General features: G+C 41.1%; 2 protein-coding genes across 2 annotated transcripts; both read left to right on the top strand.

The window, feature by feature from the left end:
- Positions 1–10,982: 10,982 nt before the first annotated feature.
- On the top strand, positions 10,983–12,540 carry LOC311236302 (growth/differentiation factor 2-like; the record flags this gene model as incomplete). The annotated part of the gene is made up of 2 exons (XM_084323988.1): positions 10,983–11,334; positions 11,624–12,540. 2 exons carry the CDS (start codon positions 10,983–10,985, stop codon positions 12,538–12,540), a joined length of 1,269 nt encoding a protein of 422 aa, XP_084180114.1.
- A 6,829-nt stretch (positions 12,541–19,369) lies between these two features.
- LOC311235523 (retinol-binding protein 3-like) lies at positions 19,370–22,147 on the top strand (the record flags this gene model as incomplete). The annotated part of the gene is made up of 1 exon (XM_084322991.1): positions 19,370–22,147. The coding sequence occupies one exon, from the start codon at positions 19,370–19,372 to the stop codon at positions 22,145–22,147; it is 2,778 nt and encodes a 925-aa protein (XP_084179117.1).
- Between the last annotated feature and the right edge of the window lie 1,222 nt (positions 22,148–23,369).

Raw genomic sequence — 23,369 nt, 5'->3', positions numbered from 1 at the left:
CACTAAAGAGCCACTAAAGAACCACTGAAGAAACACTACAGAACCACTGAAGAACCACTGAAGAACCATAAAGAATGCTAATGCCAATACTAATAACCATAAGGAGACGCGGTGGAAATGTGTGCTCTACTGAGCGCACCTTTCTAGTTTGCAAAAAAAATTAAAAACAACCACCCTGAAATAAATAGATGTGTCATACGCGCAGGAGGTCAGGTGCTAACAGGTAGGCTAACCAAACACTCAAAACAAACAAAATAAATACAACAAACAAATTCAAACAGGTGCCCCTTATAACCTGATACGACTACTTACGCTTCTACATCTAAACTGCAGTCAAAAACGGCCCACCACATGTCTACCCTAAGAAACACTAAATCAGGCCCTACCATACTACCTGTGTTTTCTGGCCCCCTATTCTACCTACCCTTAAGCGAATGCCCTGTAGACCTAACCCTCTTCAACCACACCTGCTACCAGCCAAAGATCATATTGACCATCCACCTGTCAAGTATATGGTATGGTACAAGACAAGTAGATGGTGCTAATCACTTCTCTGACTGCCCCAGGAGTATGTGGTGCACAGGAAGCTAACAAACAACCAGAAAATAATGTCCCTACCTACATGTGGTGTGCACTAAACTATATATTTTAACAGCATTAAGTAGTCACATCAAATTACAAACAAATAAGGGCATACTCACCTGTTTGATGAACGGCTCAAGCCCCCACGTTACACAACATACAAACGAACACCACCCACACTATAGCACCACGACACACCATGTAAAACAAAAAAAAAACCAAACAAATTCTTGGGGTATTTCCAAATTTACTCCCGGACGAGCGCCCAACTGTTACGACCCTGGCTCAAAGGCATGCAACCTATGTGCAAACCGACACCAAAACCCGTGTTTAACTCAAAATACTACTCTAACAAGGAATTACTGGTACAAACTAAAGAACAAAGAATGAGAGAACGTGACAAGTCTCTGCTTCAACACTATTCTCCAGCCACAGTCAGGCTGCATGTGTGACTGAGAAACTAGCTTTAAGCTGCCAGGCATGTTTCCAATCAGCAGCAATCAGCTAATTAGCAGCCATCACCTGCCTGCAGTGACACAGGAGTAATCAAGCTCATGGTACATAACACTTATTTATTTATTTATTTAACCTTTATTTAGCCAGATAAAACATTGATCTGGTCCAAGAGGCCCCAACAGGAGTACAAATATACATACATATATACATATATATAATATATATATATACATATACATACATACACACACCAATAACAAAATAAAAACACGGTTAAGAATCATACACATAAGCAAATAAACAAACAAACATATGCACAGCCTATGTACAAAAGAAATAAACAGTTAATCTCTAGTCTTTACAGTTTTCTTCGATTGCATAAACACTCAAATCAAAAGTATTACACAATTATCAAAACCTTACACTCAAGGAGAAAAACATAGGCCCAGATTTGCACCCCTATAAGCACAATGTCAGCCTCACACTTTTTGCAAAACAATACACACAGTGATTTGCAAAACACTAAACACACTTGCATTACATTAGACACAGAATGTCAAATTACCACACATATGAGCCAATTGGTTAAATACAGCCATCAGATGCACACACACACCATTGCTTAATTGTAGATACACCAATCAGGTATAAGCACTATAAAAATGCAGCAGGTGAGTTCACCTGTCTTCAACCAAAATGGAAGGACAGTGAAGTACTGTACACAGAGAACGTGAAAATATACAATTCACCAAACACTACACAAGACAACCAATGATGCAGACTGATGAAAATATACATTTTCTCTCCATATACCCAAATCAACATGTCAACATGGAGAATCACAACAAAAAAATCTCTTGCCAGATCCAGCTAGGCAAAGAGATAATGTCTAGTATTTTCTGTATTCTATTTAAGTTTTTGTTTTACTGTAATTTTAACCTGTACTGGATACAGTATTTTATGTTTGTCTGATATTTGCTGAGCTTACATTGTTATGCACACTGTAGTAGCATGAAAACTGGGACATATTTTGTTGTGATTCTCCATGTTGAAATGTTGACTGATTTGGTTATATGGAGAGAATTTTTTTATTTGTATCAGTCTGCATCATTGATTTTGGGTATATGGAGAGAAAATGTTTTTTTTTTCATCAGTCTGCATCATTGATTTGGGTATATGGAGATAAATAAATTATATTTTCATCAGTCTACAGCATTGGTCTTGTGTAGTGTTTGGTGAATTTATGGTATATTTGCACATTCTCTGTGTACTTCACTTACAGTATACTCTAATCATTGAGAAGTAGAATTGCTAAATGTGTTTTAGGTTAAGCACAGCAGTGTGTAACTGGTTCAAACAGAATTAAGTCATATGAAACGTGTGTTTCATATGGTAACAAAATGTCGTTTTTATAAATTAGTGTATAGTTTTGACAAGAGTGTTTAATTTAGCAAAGGATCTGAGGTGTTCTGATAATTGTGTGTGTGGTTGTGCTAATTGTGTGTAGTGTTTTGAAACACCGGGCCCTGTTTTCAAAATCGTGCTTAAGCAATCGAAAAAACATTATATACATATGTTTCAGTCTTCTCGTAAAAAAAATATTCGATTTTTGGGTATTTTCCTGCCTTCGGTACACTTTGCATTCACATCTCAAATGAACCGCAGCAGGGTTCACTTGCAAGAGTGAATGAGCTTTCACACCACCCCAAACCAACCGGACTATCCGAGGAAATAGGGTTCGATTAAAGCTTATTATAGTTTATCATAGTATCATGAGCATGTCTTTGTCAGTGGACACTGGACATGGGTATGGATGGCTCCAGGTGCTGCTGCGTTAAAGTGCACATCTTCAATACCTATCTGTACTATTTAAAAGCACAGTGCAGGACACACTCAAAGGTTATCGCACCTCAGAGATGGCAGTGGACATGTATGACAGGACAAAGGCCCTATGTAATGGCCTTGGGATTGAGGAACATACTACCAGCCAAAGGAGGAAGCAGAAAAGGATGGACGAGTATGTAGTTGAGTCATCTTGTGGCACAAGCTCAGACCTCAGCTCAGGAGATCAGCTGAGACAGAGACTGTTCTATCCAGTCCTCGACAGAATGCTGCAAGAGCTTGAGAGCAGGTTCTCATGAGTTGGAGAACAACTTATGAGAGGCATACAGACATGTCATCCAGCCTCAGACCAGTTTCTCTCAGTGGAATTGCTGCAACCCCTCGCCACACATTACAATATCCAACAACTGCCAGAGGAGATCACAGTTGCAAAGTGTTTCCTGGCCATGCAGGACAGGCAGAGATGCAGTCCCTACTATCCAAAGTTTATTTTCCATCCTGGATGATAATAATAATAATAATAATGCATTTTATTTATAAGGCGCCTTTCAGGACACTAAAAAGAAAAGTCCACAAATTGCTGAATGAAAAAATTACAGGATCAAATGAAAACTGTAATAAAAATGTATGTTTAAAAGTACTAAAAACCAACAAAAAATACCAAACACTAACAAACATTCAGCACAGACAATGAGGATGCTCCCACAAAAAGAAAAAATTTAAACAATATATAAAAAAAAAAAAAAGAAAAAAAAATGTAAAGCTCCAGGGCTGGGCTAGGAGAAAAACATCCGGGGCTAAAGCCCCGGAAGCCCAGGGCTAACAACGCCAACTTGCACGGTGTTGAATGCACTTGAAAAGTCCACGAATACCATCCTGACAAAGGACTTGGGCTTCTCCAGCTCATAGCTGTCAACATTGGGATTTGAAAAAACTGGATATTTCGCCCCGCCCCCTTCCCCCCGGCCCCGCCCCCTCCCAATGTAGTCTCCTCCCCCCTGTATGTATATTATATATATATATACATGGCCGCCTAGTTATAGTTGAAAGTGGGGGTGCAAGATTATTAAGTGACAGGCAAGGGGTGGTTTGGAGGGCAGATTTTTTTTTATTTAATGAACACCTGTATGTGCAATTTCCTGCAATATAGAGCCTTCAATCTTGACCAATAAAGCTGCTCTTTTCACTATAAAACTCTGTTTATATTGCAGTATGATAGCCAATTACTATAATAATAATAATAATAATAATAATAATAATAATAATAATAATAATAATAATAATAATAATAATAATAATAATAATAATAATAATAATAATAATAATAATAATAATAATAATAATAATAATAATAATAATAATAATAATAATAATAATAATAATAATAATAATAATAATAATAATAATAATAATAATAATAATAATAATAATAATAATAATAATAATAATAATAATAATAATAATAATAATAATAATAATAATAATAATAATAATAATAATAATAATAATATATTAATTAGGGATGTCCCGATCGCGTTTATTTTATTTTGATTTTGAGTATCTGCCGATACCGATCTTTCCCGATCCGATCTTTCACATTAGTAACCAATTTGACGCATTTTTGTCAGAAACTGGGGGAGCTAGACAAGCCCCTCCGTTCACATCCCCAGCAGCAGTAGCAATAACAACAAAAACAACAACAACCATTCTTAAATAATGACCACGTCAACATCATGAAAGATTCACTGCGAGGGCTCTTTTAGCTAACGCTAGCTAGGCACGTAGCTATACATTACAGTAGCATCACTTCACTGTCTGCCGAGCTAGCGTTGGATAACAAGCAAGCTAACATTGACTTTAAAGCCAGCACTAGCTAATGGTTAGGTAACGCTAACGCTATAGCTGCAAGGTAGCTCATATATTGACGCTATCAATAGCCCCAGTCGAGCGCGGCAGCTTGCATCACGGCTCGCATCCCCATACGCAGGTTTGCGCATTTAGTATACAGTCACATACGTAATGATTTGCTCCATTTTGGTGTGAAACGCCGACGAATAATCCTCACAAAGTGAATGTTATCCAATATCCAGGTGAACTTTCTTCATTCAAACGAGGCATTAAAAACAGCTGTTTTCGCACCAGTCGCCTCCCCCATTCCTTTGCCGTGTTTACTTGCGGGAGCAACACGTTGTGGTACCATCGCATGCGCTCCTGCTCTGGGGGAGGGACCGTGGGAGGCACTGGATCAAACCATTAGATGTGGGGGGGCAGGGGGGTCACAATCTTTGGAAACTTAAAAACTTGCTATTAAGTGTCATTGCGTATTATTAATTTGATTGAAATTACGTAGTTATGGTTAGATTTATATATTGGGGGGGGATATATCATATTTTTTATATCAGCGGTTCTCAACAGGGGTTCCGCGGCACACAGCGGTGCCGCGGAGAGCTGCCAGGGGTGCCGCGAGATGCCTGGGAATGTTCTTTAAAAATATAGAATGACAACAGTCTTATTTTGAAAATCCTGTAGCGGGTCTCATTTCTGCCCAAGCGCAGCTCCAACTATAATAACTAGGCTCCGATAGCTAGCAACATTCAGGTCATTATGATACTCTTATTTTGAAAATCCGTGGTGTCGTGACTCATATCCGCTCCAGCACACAGCCAATAGAATGCATCTCCACACAGCAGTTCTAGTAGCGTCTCAGCAGCAGTCAGTAGCGCGTCTGGAACGTGAACACGCACATTGAAACAGAGCATGGATAGTGTTTTTGTGACCCAAAACAAATCCCTGCTGTTTTATTCTGCAACGGGTCAAATGCATATAACATGCTTTGCAATCCTTGCCATTCCTTTATTTGCCACGTCGTGTTTAAGACCGGAACTAACGTCCCGTTAGCATGAGCTAACAACAAGCTAAAGCCCTGTTCAGAGCAACAGAGAACAGCAGAGTGGGGACTTGGCATTCTCCCTCTGTGTGTGTGCGTTTGAAAAGATATGATGAAGTCAAGACGAGTATATTATATTGATAGTAAATGTACTGAGGGTGGACAGACAGATGATGTTGATATTTAAACATAAAAAATACAATACATAATAAATGTATGCATGATCATGCAACATAAAACAATTGCAGGAACGGTTTGGGAGAGGAAGGGGTTGCGTGTTCCAAAAAATGTCCTTAAAGTTTAGAGCTCAATATATCAAAATGTGGCACTTTATAGTGAACATGAGGTCTATTTGTATTAAAAACAATAAATAGTTTTTAATTTAAATGTCTGGAAGAGCTAAAAAAAAATGTGTAATGTAATTCCTTACACGTAACGTGTCTGGCTGTGTGACGTCAACTTGTCAGCATGAAAATGACAGCCAAACATGGCACTGCAACTAAATAACACAAATACAATAGGCACATTTGTGACTGTTACAAATATAACACGTTTTACGATTTTGGCCTGTGCTACAAACAAAACTATCAACCTCTGTAGCACCAGTGCTATGTGCAAAAAAAGTTAACGTACAGCCCTGCAACTATTTAACTAAACAAATAGTCTATCTAGTGCTTCATGTGTATACAATAATTGCCTAATCTAATAACATGAACTAAAAAAGAAATCGATCACACGTTTCGTAAAGTTATTATAGAAACTTCACCAACTTAACGTCGTCATTACTTTTACCAACAGATTTTCCAACGCATTTCCAGAGCAGTCCTATGTCCGTTATCAAGGAAATGCAAAGTGGCTATCGCAATCGTCGTTGTGATAATAATCACTAAATGCATTCAGTGCTGGATCTAATCAAATGGATTTATCGAGACACGTTATGGAAAGTTCAAGACCGGACCACACAGCTTACAAGTGAGTGTGTTATGATTATTATGATACAAAATGTAAATGAATGAATGAATGAAAACTGTATTTAACAGATAAACAGTAAAAGGCACTCTGCAGGGATGTGATGTCATAATCAAGAATAATAGAATAGAATAGAATAGAATAATATTTCCAACGTGAACCGCAAAGCTGAATTTTCACACAAAATGGACACGTTTTTAACTCGTCCATCGAAACAGGTTACAGTTACCAATACCAATTCAGTACCTTCCAGTACCAATTCGACCGCTGAGATTGCCCCAGTCAAACAGTGCAGCTGCAATGTTGTGTTCTCATGCTAAACCAGACTGGTATCATGTTGTGTGATCCTTTTCTGTATTTAAAAAAAAAATACATGATTTTCTGTTTGAGAAATGGTCACACTATTGCTATATTTATTTATACATTTAGACGCTGGATAATAATGCATTTATATAGCCTGCATATACACACAAATGTGTTTCCCGGTTTCAATGGGTTAAATAAACGTTATTTTGAAAGCAAGCACTTTTGTCATCATTGTAGCAAAAAAGACAGGACCGGAAAAGTCTTTTATCGTATGTAGGGGTGCCCTGGAATATTTTATTGGACACAGGGGTGCCTTGGCAGCAGAAAGGTTGAGAACCCCTGTTTTATATGATCAAAAAGTGGGGGTGCAAAAGCACACGTTTGCTCCCCCAAGTTCAATTGTGGGGGTGCAGCTGCTCCACATGATCCATTGGTCAGGCGCTAGTGTATATATATATTGTCTGCACTGCGCAGCCGTGGAATCGCGAGGCCATAGATTTAGAATAGATAGAAAGGGCACATTGTGGTGTATCATAATTAATTTGTTGAATACAATAGGATCTTTATAACGTTGACACAAATTTAAGAATATTTACACTAAGTTCTCTTTTACCTCTTATTTAATTCATTTATTAATTTAATTGTAGGCACTGTTTATATTGTACATAGTCCTGTGTGTTGTATATTGTGTCTTATGTTACTTTTTTTTGTCTCTTTCTATATACACCGTGGGAAGGGGGGCACGTAATTGAATTTTTCTGTATGTCTTGCACAAATTGGAAAATGACAAAGTTGACTTTGACTTTTAACATGTGTCTATAGTGTCAGACACTAATTGTAATGTTAAAAACGGATACTGCTGTAATATAAAGTGAAATTCTACCATGTCTCAATGTATCAACTTTAAACATACACTAAATGTTAATGTTAGAAATGTTAATTTCCATTATTTCCACCATTGTGCAACATTTCCTAAGAACAGCAATGTCCATTCTATCAACTCCAAATCTGTGCTATGAGCTCAATTCTCCCGGTGCATGCAGAAGTAGAATTGCTGTCTTGTTTTGGATGAATGAGTAAAAATGAAAAACGGAAATCTTCTTTTATTAAAGTAGTTTTGACATGTGATATAGATAAAGATATTATTTCATTGTGTATTGATTAACTTTACATTTGCGCTTCATTACTTTACAAAAGTTATACTGGCACAGTCTAATACAGCAATGGATTATGGGTAAATGCAACGTTAAAGCAGTGCCAAGTAAGACTGACTTTACATTAAACGAATGACAATAATATAGTATAAAGTAGGGTATTATTTGGACTAAAGAATGGTGTTGTCTCACCCTACTCGCATGTTGAGGGAGAGCACCATACATTATACACTGACAAACCAGAGTGAGCTCTCCGGGAAGCGTCTATACTTCCCGCAAGCAAGTTGTCCCTTTGCGCGATCTGATTGGCCACTGATGTTTCTGGTCATGTGACATGTGCGCCCAATCGTGTGACGGCAAGTTCTTTGGACGGTTAAGCTTAGGCGCTCTTTCGAAGTTGGTTAAGGTTAGAGTTTGTCTTAGAGCATGGCGATAGAAGGCCAGCCCTGATTCCAAACTCTAACCTTAACCAACTGCGAAAGAGTCGCCTAAGCTTAACCAGTGATAAACTAGGCGTTAGGTCGTTTGCAGGCTGTTCGACGCAGAAATGGGCTAAGACAATGCTCATCATACGATTGGCGCACATGTCACATGACCAGAAACGTCAGTGGCCAATCAGAGCAACACGGAAGGACAACTTGCTTGCGTGAAGTATAGACGCCTCCGGGAAAAACCCCACTTTGCCGGTATCGCTTCTCTGCCTTTTGTAGGTAGGTAGTTGTAGAATGTAATACATTTCGCGCTAAACCCCTCCTTTATTCGGTCGCTGGTCTTCTTCTTCGGGTCGCAACCGTCTTCAGGTCTGACTTCCTGTGCTAACGTTCTAATCTACACTGCTGCAACTGTCGTCACGGAGGGGAATTGCAGCTATTTTGTAAAAAAAAAAAAAAAAAGTACGGTGACGGTGGGAAGGAAGGTTGAAATACAGTACAATCCCGAGAAAAACGGGATGGTTGACAGGTATGCTCCAGCTGTGTATAGGTGTGATGCAGCAGGGTTATCATTGCATCATCCACACCTCTCTATTGCTTGTGTTAAGTATATGTGTTAATATGATTGTATGTAACTGCTTAACTGTTCCACAAGAGGGCGCTATAGGCGTAAGGAGACGCAGCTGTTGTGGTTGACGTCAGGTAGAGGGTATAAAAGGGATTGTTCCCTCCCCCTCTGTCTCTTCCCATCTACCTCTCACAGAGAGAAGGTCTCGTGGTACTTGTGTGCAATGTAAATAAACCACGCCGGTTAAAGGCTAAAGAAGGACCTTGTCGTCATGACCATATTATTGTTGCTCCCCAGGTGACTGTCAACAGCTTGTATGCAAACTGGAGTGGGTCTGTGTACCCACTAACCTCCCTCTGTAGCTGAGGTAGAATGAGCCTTTCAAAGCTCTTCATCACCAGAGATGTTAAAGCTACAGGGCGGTAGTCATTATTGCAGGTGGGGTTAGTTTTCTTAGGGACTGGGCAAATGACGGAGGACTTCCATATGGTTGGTATGGAGTGTTCAGACAAGGATCGGTTAAAGAGGTTACAGAAGACCTCAGCCAGCTGCTCATGACAGACCTTCAGCAAGCGCCCACTGATGTTGTCAGGACCTGGGGCCTTATGAGGGTTTGTTCTCTTGAGCACCCTTTCCACCTCCCTAGGGTGAAACTCTAGGTTGGTGCTAGTCACTGCTTTACACAGGAGATTGGTGGTCAGCTCCTCCCTCTCTGATATCTCTCTCTCTGATACTGATATCTCAGTATCTCTGAATTCTAATTACCCTTTTATGCAGTTATTTCTTTATTCATAACTTTTCTCTGTATACTGTATATGACTAAACTGTAATTACAGATGTGTCCTGGCTTCTGAAGTCCTCTCTTGAATACGAGATATTTTTTTTTATCTCAACAGATAACCTGGTTAATAATATTTATTTATTTAATAAAATGTATTTAACCTTTATTTAACCAGGCAGGTCAATTAAGAACAAATTCTTATTTACATTGACGGCCTGGCGAGAGGACAAAAGGGCCTCTCGAAGGGTAACAGGGAAAGGGGACAAAAAAATATAATAAAATAGAAAAGAGACAGATGATACATACATCACATAATAACGGTTAAATAAAAGCAAATGTGACGTTGCAGATGTGACACAAGGCATCTATTTAAAGCATTTATCTTCAACATCATCCACAGTATTAAACAGGGTCAAAGTGATCACGATCATAGTGGTTAGACCTTGACCCGTATGTTCCGTATCGAAAGCAATTACACATGCAAAAAAAACTTGGATCGGACTCAAGAAAACATGAAGAAATATGCTGTGATGAAAGTGTCAAGGAATGTATCGTGCTGTACGTAGTTATTTTGAGCGTCTGTGTTTTCGATTTCCGCTGGCCCCCCAAAGTTGACCGCTGTTCTGGGAAAAAGCCACTTCATGAAAGTGTCTGTCTGTCACTAATCTCACGGTTTTCCAGCGCGCCCCTCATTATCGCCGTCCAGTGTTTACAGTGTCTTCATTAGCAACCAATCCCCCAACGATAACAAGGCCTAGGAGAAGGCATCAATGGCACAGATAAGCATGGCTGTGCTACTATTTTGGTTGACATGAGTTCCCTGTTTACTCTGGGAGCATGGGAGAGGACCTCAGGACGGCGATCCTAGCACGGAGAAATCTAAATTTTCGAACGTTGTCGCCCCAAAGGCAGTTTTAAAGCCCAAAGAGTGGCAGAGGACAGGGTAAAGTTTGCGTCTGTTTGGGGTTAAAAATCTGTGTCGGGTCGGTCCAAATCTAAAACCAAAATGCAATGTTCCAGATCGTTCCTGTTCCAGCTGTGTTTGAGTCTGGTGGTGTCCACCGGCTCATGTAGCTGCAAACCACTCAGTAACGTCATTGAAAGCGAGGAACCTGACAGATACTACTCCCAGCTGTCAGAGCGGGACCTTCTCGGGGAGGAAGATACGGTTTCCAGGTTAGAGAACCTCCTAGGGAACGTGAAGGAGGGATTTCTGAGGCAACTCAACATGTCAGATGTTCCACAGGAGCAGGGGAAGATCTTCCCTCCTCAGTTCATGGTGGAGCTGTACAACAAGTACGTCTCCAACGCCACCGCGGTCCCAGAGTCTGATGTCATACGGAGCTTCACCATCCAAGGTATATATAGATATCTATATATATATATATAAGAGAAGAGGACGAGAGGAGTATAACTTTGATGAGCAAAAGATAATGGGCAACCTTTTCAATTAGGTGCTTTTCTGTCAGTGATCCCAACATTAATTTAATTGAAAAACGAATATGCATCTCCCTCCGTGCGATGTCTATGCTTGTAGCTTAATTAAGGGTTTGTCGTGTCATCTTGTAGATATGCTCACATTTGACAGCAATGTATCTCAACTCCTCTCTTGAATAACACTGATCATTTCTCACACCTCGCCTACAGACGTCAGCCACTCCGCAAGAAACGGCACCAAGTCAAGACACAGACTGCTGTTCAACATCAGCGTGCCCCACTACGAGCAGGTCACCATCGCGGAACTACGGCTGTTCACACGGGCCGATCCAGGGTCGAGGGTCAATTACCACGGGGTCAAGGCCACTATCAAAGTCTACGGGGTGGATTACGAGGAGCCCGAGCGGTTGACCCACCTCCTAGACGGGAAGGAGGTGATCGGGTTGGGAGGCCAGTGGGAGGCATTCGACGTGACCGACGCTATTCAGCGCCACGTCAAGACGGGCCACGGAGCCAGTGAGTTTGAAGTGGTGGTGGACAGCAAGCACTGTGCGCCTGCGAAGAGTGGCGGAGGAGGAGGATGTCTGGACGTGAGCGCGGCCGTCGGAGGTAACACCTCGGCGGCTCTGATAGTCTTCTCGGACGACCTGGGGAGCAGGAAGAAAGAGGCCAAGAAGGAGCTGAAAGAGATGATTCTCCACGAGGAGGAAACCATCCTCTCCTCGGGGCCCGGCTGGCACGGGGGCGGCCAGGCCTCGAACGAGATCCTGGTGGATAGGCAGCCGAGGAGGAAGAGGAGGCAAGCGGACGGCAACTACTGCCGGAAGACCTCGCTCAAGGTCAACTTCCGAGACATCGGCTGGGACAAGTGGATCGTGGCGCCCCCCGAGTACGATGCCTTCGAGTGCCGCGGCCTGTGTTACCACCCGCTGACGGACGAAATGACCCCGTCCAAACACGCCCTCATCCAGACACTGGTCAACCTCAGGAACCCAAAGAAAGCCAACATGGCATGCTGCGTCCCGATCAAACTGGACCCCATCACTGTCATGTACCAGGAGAACGGGCAGATCACTATAAGACACGTGTACGAAGAGATGAAGGTGGCGGAGTGTGGTTGTAGGTAGTGAGAGAGAGAGGTGGTGCCAGTGGTGACTTTTGTACAGGTACTTTGCCTTATTGTAAATCTGTACATTCTAATTGTAAGTGGTATTTTGATCGGTTTATTAGGTATGGGATCACGAAAGCGCACAGTCATTATAACATATCAGCAAAATAATGTATGGAATTTTCAGCATTCAAGCCTCCCCCTCTTCATTCTTTTCCATATAATGATGTTGTCATTGTAGTTTTTTTGAGTATTTTTTTACATGCTTGCTACATTGTGGCGACCTTGTTGCTGCACCACCAAGAGGAATGACATGGGGGGGAAAAACTGCAGTCCGGCTACATGATAGATGCAGGGTGGGGGAGACTTCTACAAGGTCTGTCTTGCATTTCATTTGAAACTAGCTACTATGATGTGAAAATGTAAATTTTTCTACACAGTTGTTGATGTTTTCATGATGTTCCAGTCCTCTTTATTCAAAAGCACATTCCCAGCATTAGAAGACATGGTTGTGACACTGTTTTAAATCACACTGTATACTTTTGTCATCAATCTTCGCAAAACAGAGACTTTGAATGCTTACAGTACAGTTAACATGGTCGCAGTTAAAACATTATGTTAAAGGAAATGGTTTGTAGCAGACTCTCTGTGAAATTGATCACTCTATTTAATTTGTAGAAGAAGAATGCAAATCCTTTACTTAAGTAGAAATAGGCTGATAAAATAGCCCTGAGGTGGTTGTTATATTTCAGTGATTGGGATCATTCAGTCTTGCATCTACTGTAAATTTATTTAAGGAGCTGGTGGCTCAGATCGCTTATTACAGTTGAGTTTAGAAATTGGCACAATCTTCTTATTTATTTTATTTAATAAGATAAGATAAGATACGATAAGATAAGATAAGATATTCCTTTATTGATCCCCTTGGGGAAATTTGGGCATCATAGCAGCATGGAGGTGGGGCGAAGGCAGGCACGTATGGCCAGGGTAATAGTAGAAAGACATAAATATAGGCTATCAAATTTGATCTGAATATAATATGAGAAAGATAAACAGTACAAAACAATATTATGTCTGAATATAAAGATATGAGAAAAATAAACAGTGTGTAAACAAAGGTTCAGATGAGGGTCGGTATGCCCTATCGGTTATATTATACGTTACAATAAATATAGGCAATAAAGCATTTGAATCTGAATATATATACTATGAGTAAAAGGCATTTTTATAGAAGCGTTTCAAGGTGGAATTAAAAAGAAAATCCCTATGTGTGAGTGTGACTAAAGAAGCGAGCATTTACTTTATACTGTAGGCCTATGTGTCTTTTCAGGGATTGCTCTATTAGGGCTATTTTTACACACCTTATACACACAGGTGCTGATTTGAAGGCAGATTTGTTTTAATAGCATGCACCTGTAGCAATGTTGTGTTAATGCCAATGGTAAGGAGGAAATGTAAAAAAGTTATAAGAAAGTAGTAATAAACCAAAGACAGGATGCGTAATTATTTAAGGTAACCAACTTGCGTCTTGCCACGCCCCCGCGGCGACGCGGTAGCAGCAGAGCGGAGCACCAAGGCAATTGACAAAAAGCAGATTGTGGGTTCCTGATTACGAGGGCTAGAGTTAGCCGTTGAACTGCGGAGTTCTAACGCTAATGCTAGCTAACAGCCAAAGACGATGGTCAGCCAGACCTTTCGCATTGTGAGAGACACAGGCAGTTTTCGATGGCTTCACACATGGGGCCAGCCTTACGTAATGCAGTCCACCACTGTATAAAGAGCATACTTTACGATAATTTACTGTAAACGTGTTAAATTGTGTTAAATTGTTTTATATCACTATTCACTTTGATTGTAACTTCTCTATGACTGTTATTTATCTGAATGTATATTTTACATGAAGTAAAGAATAATGTGTAGCTGCATGTATGCTCTGTAACAAATGATAAATGACGGAAAACAATAAACATACATACAAGACATGCACACAGAACAAGAGCTCTCATACTTTAAACTCCAAACCCCACCCCATTACATATTACAATGTAAAACCAAAAACAAGAAGAAGTCGATTTTAAATAAACAAGCAATGAAATCATAAAGATATGGAAAGAAATCATTTAAATTTTTCACTTTGACTGTAAACATGTTAAATTGTCTCAGATTGTTTTATAACACTTTGATTGTAACTTCTCTATGACTGTTATTTATCTGAATGTATACTTTACATGAAGTAAAAATAAAAATAAAAAAAAGATTATAATAAAAAAGTGTAATAGCTCTTGTACGCTCTTCTTAAATATAGTAATATGTTATAGATTCTGATTCTAACACCTTCTGGGACTCACCTCAATATACAAAGTAGAAGTCATGTCTTTCAATTTTAGCAGTAGCACCAATTTTCAGCATTCAAGCATCCCCCTCTTCATCTTTTTCAACAATGTGGTCATTGTAGTTTTCTTGCTATATTGGGGTGACAAAACATAAATATATTACTTATACAATACTTAAATATAACGTATAACGTACATTATGTACCTTTTTCCTGTGGTTGATTTACATATACGATGTAATTTATTTACATATTTTAAGCGTAAACTTTATATCAGGCTGTTTTTTCTTTCTTTCGCAGATACGAAACGTAAATATATTACTTAAACAATATGTAAATATGTCAGATATTATCGGCCTACCGATATTATCGGCCGATATTGGCATTAAAATGTAATATCGGAAATGATCAGTATCGAAAAAATAATAATAATAATATATATATATATATATATATATATATATATTTTTTTTTTGTAACCTTTATTTACCCAGGCAAGCAAGTAAGCACAAATTCTTATATACAAAAGCAGCCTGACCAAAAAGCTAAATCCTTTTGAGTAGGGATGCTCGATATTGGCTTTTTTACCGATACCGATATTCCGATATTGTCCAACTCTTAATTTCCGATACCGATATCAACCGATATCAACCGATACCGATATATGCAGGGTTTCCCACCCCAAAAAACGGAATAATTTCAGGTAACTAATCATTTCACTGGATATATATATAACAAATATTGTTATTGTTTTTTTCTTTTTTTAAACCGATACCGATATTTTCCGATATCACATTTTACTGCCGATATCGGCCGATAATATCGGTCGGCCGATAATATCGGACATCCCTACTTTTGAGGGAAGGGGGGGGTGGGAGGCTGCAACAAAAACAAGGTTATGTACATGCATACAAGTGAATAAATAGTATACAAGGAAAATTACATATATCCGTATCGGTTGTTATCGGTATCGGACATTTAAAGTTGGACAATATCGGTATATCGGATATCAGTAAAAAAGCAGACTCTCTGTGAAATCGATCGGCATCTTTCAGTTGTGGAAGTACAAATCATTTGTATTTTTCACTTTGACTGTGAACATGTTAAATTGTCTTAAATTATTTATACAGTATCACTTTCATTGTAACTTCTCTGTTATTTATTTATTATTATTCTGAATGTATATTTTACATGAAGTAAAAGATAATGTACGCTCTTCTTTTACTATTTCATTAAGTTGAAATAGTAATATGTTATAGATTCTGATTCTAACACCTTCTCCGACTCACCTCAATAGACGATTCATCAAAGAGAAGCAGGCTATTCTCGGTCCTCGCTCCACAATGGTAGAACGAACTCCCCACCACAGTCAGGACAGCCGAAAAAACACACCTCTTAAAACAATATCGGAGTTTCAAGTTCAAGTTTTGTTTTATTTGTCACATATAAGGTACATGTAGATTACAGTGAAATGCTTGGAAAAAAAGTAAAAAGAATAAAGACCAAACACTATACAAAATATACAATATGCTAAACTAAAGTACAAAATGCTAACAAATGAGGTAGAGATGTAGTGCAAATATTTTATTAATAAATAAATAGATAAATATGGTGTAGTGTTAAAAAGTGTTTAAAGTATCTAAAGTGAATGTTAAAGGTGAATGTTTAAAGTGAGTGTGTGCATGTTGGATGTGTGTGCAATGAATGTAGAATGGATGGGTTAGTGTTGTTAGAGTCATTGAACATCCTGATGGCCTGGGGATAGAAGCTCCTTTTCTCAGAGTCTCTCTGTACTCTGTACCTTAATGCTACTATAAGTATACTACTACCTATCATGCTAATATGTCTATACTACTATGCACTCAAGGTAAACACTAAATATTTGGCGAACAATGCCACTGACCCTCAGCTGCCAGAGAGGTACCCCTCCTGCTCACTTGTTGTTCACAATTTGTAAGTCACTTTGGATAAAAGCATCAGCTAAATGACTAAATGTAAGTAGACAAAGTGGAAGTCATGTCTTTCAATGTTACAACGGTAGCACCTCCTCCTGTTATAACACAAACAAGAGGATGAGAGGGCATCGACACCAGCACTTCTTGGAAAAACAAAGATAACGCTTGTCTATACATAGCTCCAATAGCAGCACGACTTGTGGTCCCATTTTAGCCCGCTGACCTAAAATGTTTTAGGTCTGCCACGATTAGTTTGGTTGGTTTTCGTATCCAGAGGTGATCTAACAATCAACAGTCGGTTATCGGTTATATTATATGTTACTCTCATAAACATAGGCAATAAATAATTAGAATCTGAATATATATACTATATGAGTAAGAGTATACAGTAAACAGAGAAAACAGTATGTACACAAGGTGCAGTATACACAAGGTACCCTAACTGGCATGATGTACTATTTCACTCGTGTTAGTATCAAAAATCACTATAACTGACCTTGTAACTGACATGATGAATCATTGGCGATGGACAAAAGAGTCTTAAAATGAGATGCAAGGCCCTGATTGGTTCCCGGGGATTCGTCAGAGGGGATTGTGTATTATGTAAGACACAGGGTGGGGGTGGGGGTATTAAAAGTTAAGAAGTGAGATTAACAGAGCAGCGTCTCGCATTAGTTCGGAGAAGATGTCCGGTCGCTTAATTCTTGTTTGCAAAAATGCCTGCGCTGGAATCCTGTGTTGTACTCCATGCCGTGACTCAAGCCTACAATAAATCATATACAAAAGAGGTTCATCTTCTCATTTTTAAATAATAACAATTGTAATAAATAAATAAATACATCATACTGATTTGACCCTGGGGAAATCAGTATCTGAATCTGAATAAAAAATCTGAAGTCATTTTAAAAAGAATAACAATTGTTTTCATTGTTATCGAAGTGGAAGAAACAACATGCAATGAGGTAAGAGAGTGAGAGAAAGAGATAGAAAGATAAGATAAGATAAGATAAGATAAGATAAGATAAGATAAGATAAGATAAGATAAGATAAGATAAGATAAAATAAGATAAGATAAGATATTCCTTTATTGATCCCCTTGGGAAAATTCAGGCATCATAGCAGCATTGGGGGGGGGGGGTACAGGTAGTAGAAGACATGATACAGGTCATAGAATTATAGTACATTGGAGAAGTAAAAATAAAAATAGGCAGTGTAAACAATATAACAATATAATTAACTCTGGACATGCGCATAAGGTGCAAGATGAGGGTATGTATGCCCTGCCCTCTCAGTTATATTTGCCCTACAATAAATATAGTTACAGTATAAATATAATCTAATAGCTAATCTAATATATATATATAATCTAAAAATGCTAAATGCAAAAAATGCTAAATATATGCTCTGATGAAGTAAGTATACAGTATACACATAAGGTGCAGTATGCATAAGGTATGTATGCCGTGATATACTTCATACGTTATATATTGTCCGTTTACGTAGTCCGTTTAAAGTAGAGAAGTAGAGGAAAGTAGCTTACATGAAAATGTAATTCAACACAGCAAACAACTATTTTCAAATAAATCTCCCGTCTGTGTGTCACAGTGTTCACAGTGCAGTTTTCAGATTCTCTGATCCTGCCTTCGCTCTAAGACGGCTTTACCGCAAACAGTGTAATCATGTCACTGGCGGGGGAGTGACCCAGACATGACCCCTTAAAGCCTGGCTGCCTTCCCTCCACCTGGTCACAGTGCCACACAACACCACATTGGGGGGACTATGGGGGACTGAGGGGCGTATAGGGGGAGAGAGAGAGAGAGAGAGAGAGAGAGAGAGAGAGAGAGAGAGAGAGAGAGAGAGAGAGAGAGAGAGAGAGAGAGAGAGAGAGAGAGAGAGAGAGAGAGAGAGAGACTTTCACCAAGGGCTTTAAAACTGATCTGGTGGTCCTGAGCACATTTCATATTTGACCCTCACCCTCATTTCCTTTCCTAGACTACAGAGGGGGGAGCAGGATGGTGATATGATCATATCATATGATATGAGGTTGGGAATTTGCTTGATATGGTACAGAAGGGATACACGTGCATCGCAAATAATTGAAATCTGTAATTCAAGCCATTTGAATGTGATCTTGTTATTTAGATTCCAAACGCTACGTAACGGTGCGTGTGTTGTGCTAAAACATTCCCTGAAAACCCAGTCTCTAAAGGAAGCAGACAGCAGTGGAAATAACAATATTCCAAATAAACAAACAGAAACGCGGGGACCCAGAGAGCAGCATGTGACAATCCGTCAGAGACTTAACATCTCCCTTTTCTAAATTATTTTGTGCGTTATCGTCGCCGGCTGGCTGATGCACCACAGATAATGCGATTAAAGGTTTATTGGGCACAAAAGCCTCTTATGTCGATGTTGCCCGAAAAAACCTGCCCCGGTAAGAACATTTCCCTCCCCAACCAGAGCCGCTGTCCCCGTGCAGCAGACTGGATGGACAAAAACAGCAGGATAAAGCAGAAGAGTGCACAGAAAAGCGGCATTCGTCGGCGGCGGCGCTAAATAGGATGGCGGGGGGTCGGCTCACACCAGCTGCGCTGGCAGCAGTGCTTCTCTGCTTGACTCTCTCCGCCAGCTCGTCCTTCCAGCCTGCTCTGGTCCTGGACATGGCCAACATCCTGCTGGAAAACTATTGCTTTCCCGAGAACCTGCTCGGCATGCAGGAGGCTATACAGCAGGCCATCAACAGCGGGGAGATCCTCCAGATCTCGGACAGGAAGACCCTGGCCGCCGTGCTCACATCCGGGGTGCAGGGGGCTCTGAACGACCCCAGGCTGACGGTGTCGTACGAGCCCAACTTCGTCCCGGTGATGCCGCCGGCGTTGCCTTCCCTCCCCACGGAGCAGCTGATCCGACTGGTGAGGAACTCAGTGAAGCTGGATATCCTGGAGAACAACGTGGGCTACCTGCGCATCGACCGGATTATCGGGGAGGAGACGGCGGCAAAGCTGGGCTCCCTGCTGAGGGACAACATCTGGAATAAAGTGGTGGAGACGTCCTCCCTCATCTTCGACCTGAGGTACAGCACGGCCGGTGAACTTTCCGGGGTCCCGTTCATCATCTCTTACTTCTCCGATCCCGAGCCTCTCATTCACATTGACACTGTGTTCGATAGGCCCTCGAATACGACTAAGGAGCTATGGACCATGCCCGCCATCGTGGGAGAGAGGTATGGAAGGAAAAAAGATTTAATTATTTTAACCAGTAAACGTACTATGGGAGCCGCTGAGGCAGTGGCATACACGTTGAAACATCTCAAGAGAGCCATCATAGTTGGAGAGAGGTCGGCAGGCGGGTCAGTGAAGGTCCAGAAGATCAGGATTGGAGATTCAGGGTTCTACATAACGGTTCCCGTGGCTAGGTCTGTCAATCCAATCACAGGGCAGAGCTGGGAAGTTAGTGGTGTCGCTCCATCCGTCAACATCAACGCTAAGGAAGCCATTGTCAATGCCCAGAACCTATTGGCCGTGAGGAGCGCCATTCCCAAGGCTGTTCAGAGCATCTCCGATATCATCAGAAGGTTTTACGCCTTCACTGACAGAGGTCCAGCCCTCCTTTACCACCTGGAATCTACAGACTTTTTCTCTGTCACCTCCGAGGAGGACCTGGCTGCCAAACTCAATCAGGAACTCCAGGCCGTGTCCGAAGACCCCCGCCTGGTCATCAAACTCGCTCAGGACCATGCCATCATCACGGAGGACAACTCTAGACCGGAGAACATTCCGGATGATCCCGAATTCTTAGGGAGACTGGTTGATACTTTGTTCAAAATCCAAATCCTTCCAGGGAATACTGGCTATCTCCGCTTTGATACGTTCATTGAATCATCAGTGGCAGCTAGACTAGGGGAGTACATAGCTAAGAAGGTATGGGAGCCCCTAAAAGACACTGAGAACCTGGTCATAGATCTTCGCTACAACACAGGCGGCTCTTCTGCGTCCTTAGCCATAATACTGTCCTATCTCCAAGACACCTCGCAGAAACGCCACTTCTTCACGATATACGACAGGGTTCAAAACACAACAATGGAATATGACAACTCACCTGGGATCATAGGGCCGACCTACGGTACCAAACGTGGAGTTTATGTGTTGACCAGCTACTACACCGCGAGTGTCGGGGAAGAGTTCGCTTACCTGATGCAGTCCTTACATCGCGGCACGGTCATCGGAGAGATCACGTCCGGTACCTTAATGCACTCAAAGACATTCCAAGTGGAGGCCACTGATATTGTGATCACCATACCTTTCATAAACTTCATAGACAACAACGGGGAGTGCTGGCTGGGAGGAGGCGTGGTCCCCGATGCCATCGTGTTAGCCGAAGAAGCCGTGGATCACGCTCACGAGATCATAGAGTTCCACAGGGGAGTCAGGGCTCTCATCAAAGGTACAGGAGAACTCTTAGAAGTACACTACGCTATCCCCGAGGTCGCCATGAAGGTCAGCAAGGTGCTGTTGACCAAATGGGCAGAGGGCTCGTACCGGTCGGTGGTCGACTTCGAGTCGTTCGCGTCTCTGCTGACGACAGACCTCCAGGAGACCTCGGGCGACCACCGCCTGCACATCTTCTACTGCGACATCGAGCCCGAGTCGCTACACGACTTTCCGAAGATTCCCACCGCGGAGGAAGTGGGATTCATAATCGATGCTCTATTTAAAATAGAGGTGATGCCCGGGAACGTGGGCTATCTGCGGTTCGACATGATGGCGGATGTGGAGGTGGTCAAAGCCATCGGGCCTCAGCTTATTAAACTAGTATGGAGCAAGTTAGTCAACACTGATACCCTTGTGATTGACATGAGATACAACACAGGCGGTTACTCCACAGCCATTCCTCTCCTGTGCTCCTATTTCTTTGACGCCGAACCTCTACGCCATCTTTACACCGTCTTCGACCGCTCCACGACCACCATGACGGAGGTCATGACCTTGCCAGAGGTCTCGGGTCAAAGGTACGGCTCCACCAAGGACATTTACATCCTCACCAGTCACATGACTGGCTCCGCGGCCGAGGCATTCACCCGCACCATGAAAGACCTGAACCGGGCCACCGTGGTCGGAGAGCCGACGATCGGCGGGTCGCTGTCGAGCGGGACCTACCAGATTGGAGACAGCATCCTGTACGCTTCTGTCCCCAACCAGGTCGTCTTTAGTGCGGTCACCGGGAAGGTGTGGAGTGTGTCGGGGGTCGAGCCCCACGTCATCGCCCAGGCCAACGATGCTCTGGCCGTGGCACAGAAAATCGTAGCCGCGAGGCTGCAGAAGAAAGAGCAAGGGAAATAGTTATGTGTTGTAATTGTCTTTTTAAATAAATACTTTGTTTGCCCTGTGATAATAATAGTCCAATATCATGTCCTGTGTTTTAAGAGACATTTCCGATAACGTCGCCGAATCCCCAAACAAGCGAGTGGCCACTTGAATGGAATTACGAGGATAGAAAAGTGATTAAAACAATGTCCCAAGTTTATTGTTTTGAACCAAAATCGTTGTCAAACCTAAATGCCTCTTGGAATTAATTACTTCCTTTTTACCAATTGCACTTTTTTTTATTATTAATTTGGGCACCTTATAAATCCTCCATTGCACTTGTAGGAAAGCACATCCCACCTTAACTGTCGCAAAACTGGGATGCTTTGAGTGGCCTTTTTTGAATGTCCTTAAATCTGTCAGACTGTGTGGCTTAGGTTTATATGTTATGTATTAGTTTTCAGAGTAAATCCCCTTTGCTGACATGTTTTAATACCAAATGTATTACATTTTCTGTCCACCCATATTTTCTGTGAGGAAACAAGGTTTGTTGTTTAAGCATATATTTTTTTCCTGTTCTATGTTTCACTAAATGTCATTTTGAGTTATCTTTTAAATGTCAATATCATCAGAATATGTCAAGTATTTAGCTTTTCTTTATCTGCCTGTTTCTACAATTGACCCATCTCAAAGCCCTGCCCTCTTTTCTTGATCCTCCAATCACAGCCGTTGCATCCCTCCGAAGCAACAGCTGTGATTGGAGGATCAAGAAAAGAGGGCGGGAGCTTGAGACGGGTCAATTGATTGTTGTTCTGTCTCAGTTTTTCTACCTACTGCTAAGGACATAAGTCACCAGTAGAGGGAGCAAGTTCCTAACAAACTCCTGCTCTTCATCCTCCTCTTCCTCCTCCCTTCTACACAGAGTCCCCTCTCCACGGAACTGTAGATCTCTTCATTGCAATAAAATATTTACCACATGAAGAAATAACTACACGCCTCTGCATCACGTTTAATTACTATACAGTCATAAAAAGTTAAAAAAGTAGTGAATTCACTTTTATTTTGCTTGCTTCACATTCATCTATAAATACAAATCGATATTTGACTAGAGATGATCTATTTATTTTAATATTTTAAAATAAAAAATGTGTGTGTGTGCGCGTGTGTGTGTGTGTGTGTGTGTGTGTGTGTGTGTGTGTGTGTGTGTGTGTGTGTGTGTGTGTGTGTGTGTGTGTGTGTGTGTGTGTGTGTGTGTGTG

The sequence above is a fragment of the Notolepis coatsorum genome, assembly GCF_963971535.1.
Source record: "Notolepis coatsorum genome assembly, chromosome: 10".
Lineage (NCBI taxonomy): Eukaryota > Metazoa > Chordata > Actinopteri > Aulopiformes > Paralepididae > Notolepis > Notolepis coatsorum.
This window is presented reverse-complemented; position numbering and strand designations above follow the sequence as displayed.